The sequence below is a fragment of the Diadema antillarum genome, unplaced genomic scaffold, assembly GCF_040938485.1.
Source record: "Diadema antillarum isolate AM-2024a unplaced genomic scaffold, OU_Dant_1.0 seq00000079_RagTag, whole genome shotgun sequence".
NCBI classification, from domain to species: Eukaryota; Metazoa; Echinodermata; class Echinoidea; order Diadematoida; family Diadematidae; genus Diadema; species Diadema antillarum.
In genome coordinates, this window is record NW_027271172.1 from 4,785,931 (window position 1) to 4,799,176 (window position 13,246).

A 13,246-nucleotide genomic window follows, 5' to 3' on the forward strand; every position below is an offset into this window, starting at 1 on the left:
AAGATCTATTTGTAATTTTCTCTGTAACTATAGTGTAATGCTACTGATTAAAACGTTTTGTATCGCAGGGATTCAATTCAATTTGTGGCTCTCCTCCAAACAGTACATTTTTTCGTGAAATACAATAGCTGCTTTCCTGGATGCATCTAATTTTTCCCGAATCCCTTACGGTACCTTAATAGACGATTACATTATTTTTTTATTTTTAATTAATACTAATTCAACACCCTCGCAGGTTTACTGTGGAAAGATCTGTTACACACTTTTACTGTACTTTGTTCATTTTTTTTTCACAAACAAACACCCATGCAAACACAATTAAAGATCCTGATCATTTCGGGGGGGGGGGGGGGGGGGGGGGGGGGGGCAACTGATGGGGTCACACCCTGCCGGAGATGGCAACTCTTCTTTTCCATCTCTCATATCTTCCTATGCTATTATCAGGACACCCTATACAATTTATTGGTCTATAGGTGGCGCTGTTCATCCTGTCGGTCTCGTGGGCCTTCTTTGCTTAATGTCGGTCTCGTGAACCTCTTTTGCGTAATGTCGGTCTCGTGAGCCTTGTATGCGTAGCGTCGGTCTCGTGGACCTTTTAAGTGTAGTGTCGGTCTCGTGGGCTTTGATTGCTTAATGTCGGTCTCATGAGCCTTTTGTGCGTATAGTGTCGGTCTCGTGAGCCGTATAACGCCTGGGCTTATTTTACTTGATGTCGAACTCGTGGGCTTTATTTACTCAGTGTCGAACTCGTGGGCTGTATAACTGGTGGGCTGTATGACTTGTGAGCTGTATGACTCGTGGGCTTAATGACTTGTGAGCTGTATAACTTGTGGGCTGTATGACTCGTGGGTGTCGGTCTCGTGACGTGCACCCATTCTAGCTCCTTACCTGGTGTGATGCACGTAAGGTGCTAATGTTGTATTATCGATCTATACACATGTACCAGTCCAACAAAACGACTGGTGAATGTAATAATAATAATCAATGCGAGCTCAAAGTCCCTGTCTACATCATTTTGTTTTCTTCAACAAACAGAAATCACGTGATTATGAAAGTGGGTTCGACAGTATTAGAAAGTGAGATTTGGTTCTTCCTACGTGGTGTTCTTTTTGCAGTAACAGTCTGGTTGCGCACTAAGAAAACAAGAACATCTGAGTATGAGCAGCATGGTTTTTTAGGTGTAGAGTAACTATTTGGCCTACAGTAATGATGTAATCCAATGCATGATAACATAAATCATTTTATACAGATGAAACATCTTTGGCAGTAGCATATTGCTCCAGCGTTACGTCTAACAGTAATTTTGTTGTGTTTGATAAGTTTGATCCTACACACTTTCAAAAACAATTGTTTTCGTCCCATCTAAGATTCAGCGGTCTGTGGCAATATGAATAGTTTCTATGCTCCAAGCTACATGAACTTCCGTTACGTTAGGTAAGACATGGCACAATACCCATCCTGGTGCATATCTTCAAGGCATAGGAGACAATAGTCATGTACAGAGGCTATAAACTTTGCCATTTCTAGGGCAGTGTAGGTGAAAGTATTAGCTGACAGAAATTTTACAACAGAAACGATATACATGCTTGAGTTTTTGGTCCGGACAACTAATTCTAGTGTATGGATCACCCGATGGAGTAAAATGTCAGGACAAATCTATATCCATTGTTCCGCTCTGTAATATAGATGTATCTTCTAATGTTCTTATGCAGTAGGCGTGCAGCAAATGTAGGGAAACAACCACTTTTAGTCTACCAGTTTGCCGTTCATGTTGGTACAAGATTTTTTACAGGTGGAATACCTGAAATGGTAAGTTAAATAAGTGAACGTTATTTGCGGATGCTATTGTTACAGCGATGTAAAGGAATGTGTATGCCAACAAAACAGACAGACAGACACGAAGAGAAAGAGAGAGAGAGAGTGAGAGAGAGAGAGAGAGAGAGAGAGAGGTGAAGTTACTGATAATGATCTTTGAAGGACTGCGCTCAAAGAATATCAAGTTGGATACTTACTATAGGTTTGAATGAATTTTGTAACTGTCAGCTTATATTTCTTTTCCAACATACAGTAATTTTCCAGTATACGTCCATTTGAAACATTATAGATTCCTATAAACGCAATATAGTTCATGTTCTCTTAGAATTCTCTCTTAGAAAGAGATATAGTGGTCAACATGTATCTATTGTAAGGCGCCGAACAGTTATTAAACACTATGTCCATATTAGAGGCTTCACACTATACCAGGAACACCTCCCTGCCTCTACAAACCACATAGAGAATAAGGAAGTCCAATCGCGCACAAATGCTTGAGTGAGCGCGAACAATGGGTGCGATGATGTAATGTTATTAGCATAACAGTACATTAATTTGCATAGGAGGTCACGTAGAAAGGTCATGGACGTCTCTGGTAACTAGGCAACGGGTAAACAAACAAATCGGGTGTTGATCGGTCGTCATAGCAACAAGCAAACACCTCAAGATGAAAAAAGGTTTTTGCGTGTCTCTGCTAACTAAGCAGCGGCTAAACAAACAATATGGCGGTTGATTTTTGGCGGGAAATATGTTCTTCGAATATTGGTGGGCTTTGAGAGTTCACACCAAGAGTACAGCGGTTGGAAGTCCAATCGCGCACAAATGCTTGAGTGAGCGCGAACAATGGGTGCGATGATGTAATGTTATTAGCATAACAGTACATTAATTTGCATAGGAGGTCACGTAGAAAGGTCATGGACGTCTCTGGTAACTAGGTAACGGGTAAACAAACAAATCGGGTGTTGATCGGTCGTCACAGCAACAAGCAAACACACCTCAAGATGAAAAAAGGTTTTTGCGTGTCTCTGCTAACTAAGCAGCGGCTAAACAAACAATATGGCGGTTGATTTTAGGCGGGAAATATATGTTCTTCGAATATTGGTGGGCTTTGAGAGTTCACAAGAGTACAGCGGTTGATGTATGGTGGGAAAAATGTTCTTCGAATAATACAGCTACCTTTGAGATATCGGTAGACAAGTGTGCAGACGTAGAGGATATGCTTACATGACAGAATTTAGTATCCTAGCCAGCCATTAGATACGACTAATATTACGTAAGCGTCAGCTGCTTTGTCAAAAGATATTACTCTACATGATTGTGAAGATATGTTTTTGTGGAGCTGTTGAAATGTATTGTTTGTTAAAGGGGACACATATCTCGACACATATCTAAACCTATAAGTTAAAGGAGAACCTAACTCTATCCGTAGACAAGAGATGTAGCTATGATTTAAAGGAAGTTTCCACGTTGTAGAGCGTATGTTTCCATGGCAATGAGACGTCTTCGTGGCATGGTCAGCATGAAACTGGTTGCACCGACGTCACTATCTGCCGAACAACCTGCAGTGCGCTTTACTGTGTCAGGCATATGGAGCAATTAAGAGCTTCTTGCGAAATAGCAATGACCAAGGAGAAAGTAATCAATATCGCAAATAGTCTCTATTAAATTCCTGAAGGGATCATAGGGACGAACACAGACATCGGTCGGCAAAGGGTTTCTGTGTAAATAACATGGAGGGCAGAGTTTTTTGTGTAGCAGAGAGCGATCATCAATAGGCCCTAATCCTTAAATCGCTTACAAAGGAGAGCATGCATGCAATGATTGCTCCCTGTATTTGTTGTTAATACGGGGCATAAGCCTTAAGTGCATGTTTCAGACAGAAGCAACTTGTCAAGAAATGTATGGCTGTGATGAAAGTTCCTATGAAGACGAAGAGGGTAAATGGTGTTTTCGAGCCTAAACATCCGAAGAACTTAGTGCATTTGAATGCACCACACCACTGCGGGAGCTTCTTCACCTCATCATCTGCTCAGGAGATGTAACAATGCATTTCGGAGAATATAGTAAGTATCACAGTATACCAACAATTAGTTTTCGTCGCCATTATCATTATATCCTGTATCATCACATCTAACACGGAGTGCTATACATTCAGGGGTTATGTACCACAGTCTAGCAATGATGTGTTTGTCAGTTCACCTGGTATCACAGGACATAAGACAATTCGAACTGACATGTTATAGACATATTCGGGTTCCACGCTTTCTTCAGATCTGCTCTTCAGTATAATCTCACATACGCTATTTATGAAAGTCATGCCATAAACATCAAAGTTCATCGTGGCAAAGCGGTGTAAAGTGGACACAAATCCTGTTATATCAGCGACTGTTTCGGTGCTTCTTCCTAATCTTGAATTACGTTATACGTCAAAATGCGCTTGTTTTGTTCAAAATTGAGCTGTTCTTTCGTTTTCTGTGTTGTCTATTTACTCCTGGTATATATATGTAGATTAGGTGTTTTCCGCTAAAAACGGACAACCATAGTCGCAATAATTTCCTACAATAATATGACCTAGCTAGCTGGCATCATGTTAACCTGACTGTCTAATTCATATCATACAAAATAATTTCAATAAAGCATAAGGATCAGAGTTAAAGTGATATAACTGTTGACATTCTTCAGTATTGCAATATCAAAATGTGGAAACAATTACTTCAAGAATTTCAATCACAACTACAGAGAGCTATAACTGCTGCCCGTAGCCATAATCAGACATTCCAGTTGGGTTTATCATCTCGATGATCACCAGTTATCTCTGTCAAATATCATGGCTCAACGAATACCTTGATCAAAACGTTACCTTTGTGTCCGTTGGTAGCATTTCCACGTTAATAGTGCGTTGGTAGTCCTTTTTAGGAGAGATAATTTTCAAAAGTAGTCTTATAGACAATAAAAAGAAAAACTAAAGCGTAAACAAAAACAAATAACTGTGAATTTCCACCGGGCAACGATCGAACAAATCCTTGTTACCATGGTTACAATGCTTTCTCCATTATTACATCCAAACTAGTTACGGAATAAACTCCCAACTCACATCAGGGATGTCCCCCTTTTTAGGTTCCCTAATCATACTGTATTGCCCTGATGTTTTCAATTTTAATTTGTTTCATTACCCGTCTAATGCGATTGGGAACGTACATATGTATTATAAGAGTTATATGGATACAAGTAGGCCTACGATTATTTTACTATTATCAAAACACGAAACACTGAGAATTTCACATTGCGTAACAATACAAGACATTTAGTATTTTTTATTTCATTAATGACAAAAGTATACGATACAATATACCATCTGCACACACAGAAAACAAATTGTACAACGGAACGCAAGAGAACTATGAATCTCTGTTGTATGAGATGACGATACATACATGTGTAGTGTATGTCTATAGATGTCTATGTATATATATATATATATATATATATATATATTTACATATTATTTTCAGTCAAATAGCTCATCCGTACAGTGTCAGATTTTAGTTCAAATTTTGTTTGTTATTATGTATCAGCAATGTATCATAACAACAGTCATTTCTCTCTTTCGTATAAATTTCTTTCTTGCAATTTGTATGTATACATGTATGTGTTTAAAAGGTTTATTACATATACACTGTTGAAGAAGTCTGGTGTTGAAGCAGAATTCAGTAAGGTATGTGAGGTATGTTAGCAATCTTTAATATTTCAAAGTTAGTAGAAGGCGCTGCTACCCAACAAATCCTTGAACACCTTGAGTCTAACTCACTTCTTCCATTATCAATCTGCTTACCGAAATTTTCATAGCACTGAGACAGCACTTGTACAAATAAATAAAATGATCTTCTGATGGCAATGTGTGACCAGAAGATCAACTTACTGTTCTTAGTTGATCTCAGTATTGCTTTTGACACTATTGATCATTCCTGCCCATCGAAAAACACGGAAAACCCATTTTTGGATTAACGGTAAAGTTCTGGAATTGATTAAGTCTTATTTTTCTGGTAGAAAACAGATAATTGAAATGGAAGATATTGTCTCTGATACATGTGTTCATGGTACCTTTTGGTGTCCCGCAGGGGTCACGTTTAGGTCCCCTAGTGCTTACATTGTACACAAGTAGACTCCTCACAAATATTCAAAAGGAGTTTCCTGCTATCACTTGTCACTGTTATGCAGATGACACACAAATATATTTGTCATTCTGCCCTAACACACCAAACGAAGACTACTACATAACTGTGTTAGAGTCATGTATCGAGTACACAAGAACCTGGACATTACAAAACAAAATGATGTTGAATGATGAGAAAACGGAATTGCTATAGTCATTGGCACTCCACGGCAAGTCTCTAAATTCGAATCAAATGGCATATCACTCGCTGATACTGTTATAAAACCATCCAATAATGTGAGAAATTTTGGGGTGTTTTTGATACCCATTTGAATATCGAATCTCAGGTTACTAGTGTATGTAAATCAGCATACTATATGATATATAATTTGAGACGCATCCGTAAATATTTCGATCAGGAAAGCATGAAGACTGTTGTCCACGCATGTGTTACAAGCAAATTAGACTATTGTAAAAGTCTGTTGTATACGGATTGCCGGATTCATAGATAGTTAAGTTGCACCGGGTTTAAAACACACGTGCAAGATTGATTTGTAATCTCCCAAGATTTTCTCATGTTACACCACTTTTAAGGAAATTGTACTGGCTGCCCATTCGCCAAAGAATTGATTTCAAGATATTGATGCTGGTTCATAAAGCCCTGACTGGTCAGACCCCTAGTTATATCAGTGAATTATTAAACTTTAAATTTCAGACTCATGGTTATAATCTCCGCAATACAAATGATAGATTGATATTGCAGATACCCCAAATCAAAACAAAAGTTACCTTAGGTGACCGATCATTTTCTTGTGCAGCCCCTAGATTGTGGAATAGATTACCGTTAGACATTCGGAAATGTAAGACTTTAGACAGTTTTAAATCAAAAGGTGAAAACTATTTTGTTTGTTTGTTTTAGCGTGGACCTATTTCTTTTTTTAAATTCCTATGCAGCATTGTGCAAATAGGAATTTAAAAGTTCTTGTAGCGCAGTAGAATATATAGACATAGTTTCTGCGCTTAATAAATGATTTATTATCATTATTATTATTCCAGTATTTCTTCTAAATCTTTATTGAATCGTAATGTTTATGTTATAACACCCGTTATATTAATGAATATAATTTATGTTACGTGAGACGAAATATTTCTAAGAATACAGTTTTTTTTAATAAAGGTCCATTATTATGGGTCGAAATACCATATGATTTGAAAATGAAACCGTCATTGAATAGTTTTAAAAGGAATTATAAATTTTTGCCCCTATTATGTCTTTTGATTTGTTCTTTTGTTCTGTCCTCTTCTTTTCCTCTTTTAGTTCTTTTCTATACTCCCGTACACAGTATTTATGTTTTCTAGGGGTCAGCGATTTACAAGCTTATTACCTGTACTTTTCTGTGCTGATCCCCCATTCACATGAATTAACGCATCGGTTTTTGTTCTTGTTGTTGTTTTGTGTACGTGTGTGTGTATTCCTTTTGATATTCTTATATTTGTATCTATGTGTTTTCATTGTATGAATTGTTTGACGCTTTTATGTAGAACGGAAATAAACTTGAATTGAATTGAATAAAGAACATTGCGAGAAAGATAAAACATAATACTTCATGTAGTAAAATGTTATCATAACGCAAGAAACCAGAAATTACGCGCACGAAAATTATGTCATGTACGAAAAATGCGTGAAACCCTAAACCATGGGCAATAGTAAATGTCTTTACTTTTGTATGCCCTGACCCTCGTGTTGTCTCCATTTATTTCATTTTCATGTTGTGTAACGTGTACGGTATAATGTATTTCTTTGTAATGTTCATTCTAGTTTTTGTTTCATGTTTGTAATGTTTGTGATCCGTATCTTGTATTCTTTACCTTGTCGAATAATTGTGATAATAATGATAATGATAAAATATTAAAATGATAATAAATAATAGGGCTTGTATCTGGGATTCTCTCAAGAAAACTCGGAACAAAAATGAGTTTGGAAGACCCAGCTGGTAGACACCATAAACCGGTTTCAACCGGTATACTTGTCATACCATTCCTTGTATAATGTAGCGAAACTGATGGTCATAGCAACGCGATCTCCTTTGTTTGGTTTGTTGCTAGGAGAAATAAACACACGCTTTGATATAAAAGAAGAAGCGGCTATATGGTCAAATCATTTTTGCTCTCATCATCGAACTACTCGCATCTCTTCCTCAGGATTCCGGCTCTCTATTGACCATTGAAACACTGCTTGATACCCTGGTAGAGCAGAAGACCTATTACGACGACAAGGTAAGCCACAGAAACAGAAAACAATATTGACTGACACGTAAAACTATATATATCGAGCAAATATGAAATACATTACGTAATAACGGTGTATTTCCTCGTGTTTATTTCATTTTGTTTCTCATGAAAATTTGTCAATGTTGTCATCAGAAATCTGGTAATTTTAAATTGAATACTATCAAAGATTTCGGGTTACATCAATGCTGATGTATACTTTTCTTTTTATTATTTTCAGATATACATACAAGATTTGGCTGTATCATAGATTAAGTGAACAACATGCCTGCAATCACTAAGACCATCCAGTGTCATACCTGTGGAGAAACGTTTCAGCAATGGGCGGGGCTTTATCGTCATAAGCGCTGTCATCACACAAGCCACGAGTTGTTCCTCTGCGATCAATGTGGTAAAGCGTTCACTCGTCGAGATAGTTTGAAAAGACAAATCAAACAGCACGTGGATAACAAGGAGAGCGACTTGCAGACACAGAATAGAGACTTTACCTGTGAATATTGTGGGCGTGTGTTTCAGCACACTCACGACCTACGGCGCCATGAGAAATCCACTCACGAGCAGTTGGCGCATATCTTTGAAGTGTGTGGCAAGGAATATACCAGGAGAAATAGCCTGCAACGGCATCTCAAAACACATGAGGAAAGACAACGTAATGACTACGAAGGTGGCAAGAAAGACGATGCTGGAGTTCCAACTGAAGAGAACCAAACACCGCCGGAGGCCCCCGTTATCCCACCATCAAATTCAAACCAAGCACTGACCATGGCCGATATCTACGACAAACACCGGAAACTCATACAGACGCATTCCAGACTAAATAACAAAGTGCGGCACCTTTATAACTTTGAATTGCAATCCACTCATCCGAACGAAGTGATAGCTTTCGCTAATGAAATCTTCGAAAGACAGAAGACGTCGTACAAAATCAACGTGGCATTTGGCTTCATTTTAAGACACAACGAAACGCAGGAACTATGGTACCATTATGCCTCCACCAACAATCGTCTGTTTTCGTCACCCCACCAAGTCACGGACTACGGCTCACACAAGTCATTTATAAAGGAACTCCAGCGAGCGGACTATCTGGAGTATGCCAGACACGAACGACCCAATTCGAAATGGACAGTCCAGCGCGTGACCAATGTTTCCTTCTACGTTTACCCTCTGCGAGAATTCCCCATTGGCGCATCTTCAACCGATCTTCCTGACTACATCACCAAGAACAGAGCCATCGTGAATCATGCCCATACAAACTCGATGGATAATCTATGTCTTTTCCGATGGCTCGCCACTCACATTACCACCAACCGCAAATACTTGGAAAGAAGGACTTTGGAAAATTTCCGTAGATACTCTTCCGAAAATCCATCGACTTTCCGCGGTGTGAAACTTCAACAGCTGGATGAGATTGAGGAAACATTTCGACTAAACATTGTGGTCTATGAGTTGGTCCCTAGAGAAGACGAACCAGCTGAACGCGAGAAAAAACCAATCGTTGCACGCCTCGTCAGAAGGAGCCTAAACAAATACTCTGACACGATGTACCTGAACTTACATGGAAATCACTTTGCTTACATTGCCAACATCAAACTATACTGTAAGCGCTATGAATGTAGAAAATGTGGCAAACTCTGGAAGCGCGCTAAACAACTGACACGTCACGAGTCTCGATGCGAAGGAGGTGGAACACGCACCGTGTATTCTGGCGGTAATTACGTCACTCCGCCCACTGTCTTCGAAGACTTAGACGGTGAAGGGATCCACGTACCTGCTGAAAAGAGATACTTTCCTTTCTTCGCTGTGCATGACTTTGAGTGCTACCTACAGCACTGTGACAACGTTCAAGACACCCCGATGATGGAATTTGCGCAGGAACACGTTCCCGTGAGTGTGTCAGTCACCAGCAATGTGATGGGTTACGCATCTCCCCAGTGCTTCGTCTCCTCCGACCCGCATGATCTCCTCACCGACATGACTGCATATCTCCACGAAATTAGTCACAAAAGTAGAGAGATCTTGGCTGATCGATTCTCCTCCACATTCAATGAAATCGATGAAAAAATCGATCTCATCAAAAAGCTGGCTGACTCATCAAACCATAAGTATCCTTCTGATAAACCCATTCCTCAAATTAAATATCTCATGCGACTAAAACAACGACTACTTGCGTATATTAGCGAACTTCCCGTCATAGGCTTCAACAGCGGCAAGTATGACATTAACGTCGTGAAGAGATATCTATACCCCGAGCTCCTGTCTACAGATACTATTTCCTTTGTTGTCAAGAAGAACAACAACCACATGGTCATCAAGACAGAGAGTCTACTCTTCCTTGACATTGTCAACTATCTGGCACCCGGCTTCTCCTACGATGTATTTCTGAAAGCTTACCACTGTTCGCAGACGAAGGGATATTTTCCTTATGAATGGTTCGACTCCCCTGAAAAACTTGACCACCCTAGCTTACCACCGCATGAAGCTTTCTACTCTCGTCTAAAAGGTACTAACATAACATCTGACGAGTATGCCTACTGTCAACACGTTTGGGACCAGTGTCATATGCGCACCATGCGAGATTTTCTCGTATGGTACAATAACCGAGATACACAACCTTTTGTCGAAGCTGTGGAAAAGATGATGAATTTCTACAAAGAGAGGGCTATCGACATGTTCAAGGATGGGATATCCGTTCCAGGTTTGACGCTAAAGTACCTCATGGCATCCACTCCCTCCGCAACCAACTTCAGCCTGATTCACAACAACGATGCAGACCTGTTCCGAACCATGAAGGCAAATCTCGTTGGTGGTCCATCCATTGTGTTTCACAGATACCACGAGAAAGGTGTCCCCAAAATACGCGGTGGCAAAACATGTCAGAAGGTGGTAGGGTACGATGCTAATGCGTTGTATTTGTGGGCTATTATGCAGGAGATGCCTACTGGACCATATACGAGGCGTCAGTCTCAGCATCAGTTTAAACGAGAATCTCGACGTCGAGTTGCCCAAGAATGGCTAGACTATACGGCGTTTTCTAAGGGAATTTACATTCAACATGTCGGGATTAATCGTGAAAAGAGGATTGGACCAAGAAACATACCCGTGGATGGTTTCAACGCTTCGTCAAACACTGTCTACCAATTCCACGGATGCTGGTGGCACGGCCACAATTGCCACCTGACGCAAGGAAAAGATTTCAACGAAAGGCGAAAACGACGTATGACCGATCTTCTTACCGAGACGAAGGCTACCAGCGATTACATCAAGGAGTCTGGTTACAACCTTGTTGAAATTTGGGAGTGCGATTACCGGGAGAAACGTCAAAATGATGCGGACCTGCGTGACTTTCTCTCTCACTACAACAGACCACTTGACAAGAAATACAAAATGACTGAACGTGCTATATTGGACGCTGTTAAAACCGATACGTTTTTCGGAATCATAGAATGCGACATCTATGTTCCTGATCATCTCAAGGATATATTCTCTGAGATGTGTCCTATATGCAAGAACGCAAACATCGCCAGAGATGACATCGGGGAATTCATGAAGGCGTTTGCCGAAGACCGTGATATTATGATGTCGCCTAGAAGGAGCCTCATCGGGAGTATGTTCGCTACTCAAGCCATGATCATAAGTCCTCTCCTGAAGTGGTACCTACAGCACGGACTTGTAGTATCGAAGATCCACCAAATCGTCGAATACACCCCACAGCGATGTTTCCAAGACTTTGGCGAGGCGGTCTCAAATGCTCGACGCGACGGTGATCGGGATAAAGACAAAGCTATTATCGCAGACACCATGAAATTGATCGGCAATTCGTCGTATGGTAAAACCATTACCAACAAGGAGAGGCATCGCACCGTGAAAGTTGGCAATTTCATGGACGCATCAAAGTGTGTGCAAGATATCAACTTTAGGGATGCTGTTCCTAACAGTGACGACTGTTACGAAATTGAGATGGCGAAGAAGACTATCACGGAGAATTTACCCATACAGATCGGTCTCTTTGTATATCAATACGCGAAGCTCCGCATGTTGGATTTTTACTACAGCTTTCTGGTCAAGTACTTGGATCTTTGTGATTTTCAGATGTGTCAGATGGACACGGACTCGGCGTACGTGGCTCTAGCCGGGAATTCCATCGAAACCCTCATCAAACCAGACATGCGAGAGGAATTTGAACGAGACAAGTGCAACTGGTTACCGCGAGATGACACTCAAGAACATGCTCGTTACGACAAACGAACACCCGGTCTGTTCAAGGTTGAGTGGGTAGGAGATGGTATCATTGGACTTTGTAGCAAAACCTACTACTGTTTCAAAGATGGAGATGGTGATAAATACAGTTGTAAAGGTATCAACAAACGCCAGAACGACATTAGCAAACAACTGTACCTCGACGTCTTGCAGAAAGGAGAAGCTGCCTCACGAACAAATCGCGGTTTCATCATCAAAAATAATGTCGTCTTCACGTATAACCAGATGAGAGAAGGTTTCTCATACTTTTATCCCAAACGAAAAGTCCTCGAGGACGGAGTGTCAACAACTTATTTGGACATTTAAAACTCGTGTGATGGTGTGACTAGTGAGCATGATGTCCAATTTGTTCAACAATTGCATCAACGACAGTTTGATAATTTGGATTTATGTTTTATTTGGTATTCCAAGATTAACGATGATGAATTTATCGTAGTTTGACATCAGATTGATAATGACGTAAAATATTGCCATATGCTCGCTGTGTTCTTAACTGTCGTAGGATAAACATAGTAGCAATATGTTGCAGTGTATTTAGTTTAAAGGTTTGGTACAGTAATGGTTGGCGACCTAAAGAAGTTAATCCAAGCGTTAACTTATCGCACTGGACGTAATCTCATTCGTGCAAATTGGCGTGGATCCAGAGCTTCCATAAAGGGGAGGCGCCTTTATAGTTACAAAGTTTACATATATTTACAGAGGAGGTTCTCTGGATTCGTCATCTGTCATTCGCAT

At 40.0% G+C, this 13,246-nt stretch overlaps 1 protein-coding gene across 1 annotated transcript in view; it reads left to right on the plus strand.

Annotated features, from left to right (window-relative positions):
* Positions 1–12,817, plus strand: part of LOC139726118 (uncharacterized) — a 28,882-nt gene extending 16,065 nt beyond the window's left edge. The window contains exons 2-3 of the mRNA XM_071637196.1: positions 8,168–8,242; positions 8,771–12,817. Coding sequence (XP_071493297.1) covers positions 8,168–8,242; positions 8,771–12,817 — 4,122 coding nt within the window. The remainder of the gene's footprint in view (positions 1–8,167; positions 8,243–8,770) is intronic.
* Positions 12,818–13,246: the final 429 nt, after the last annotated feature.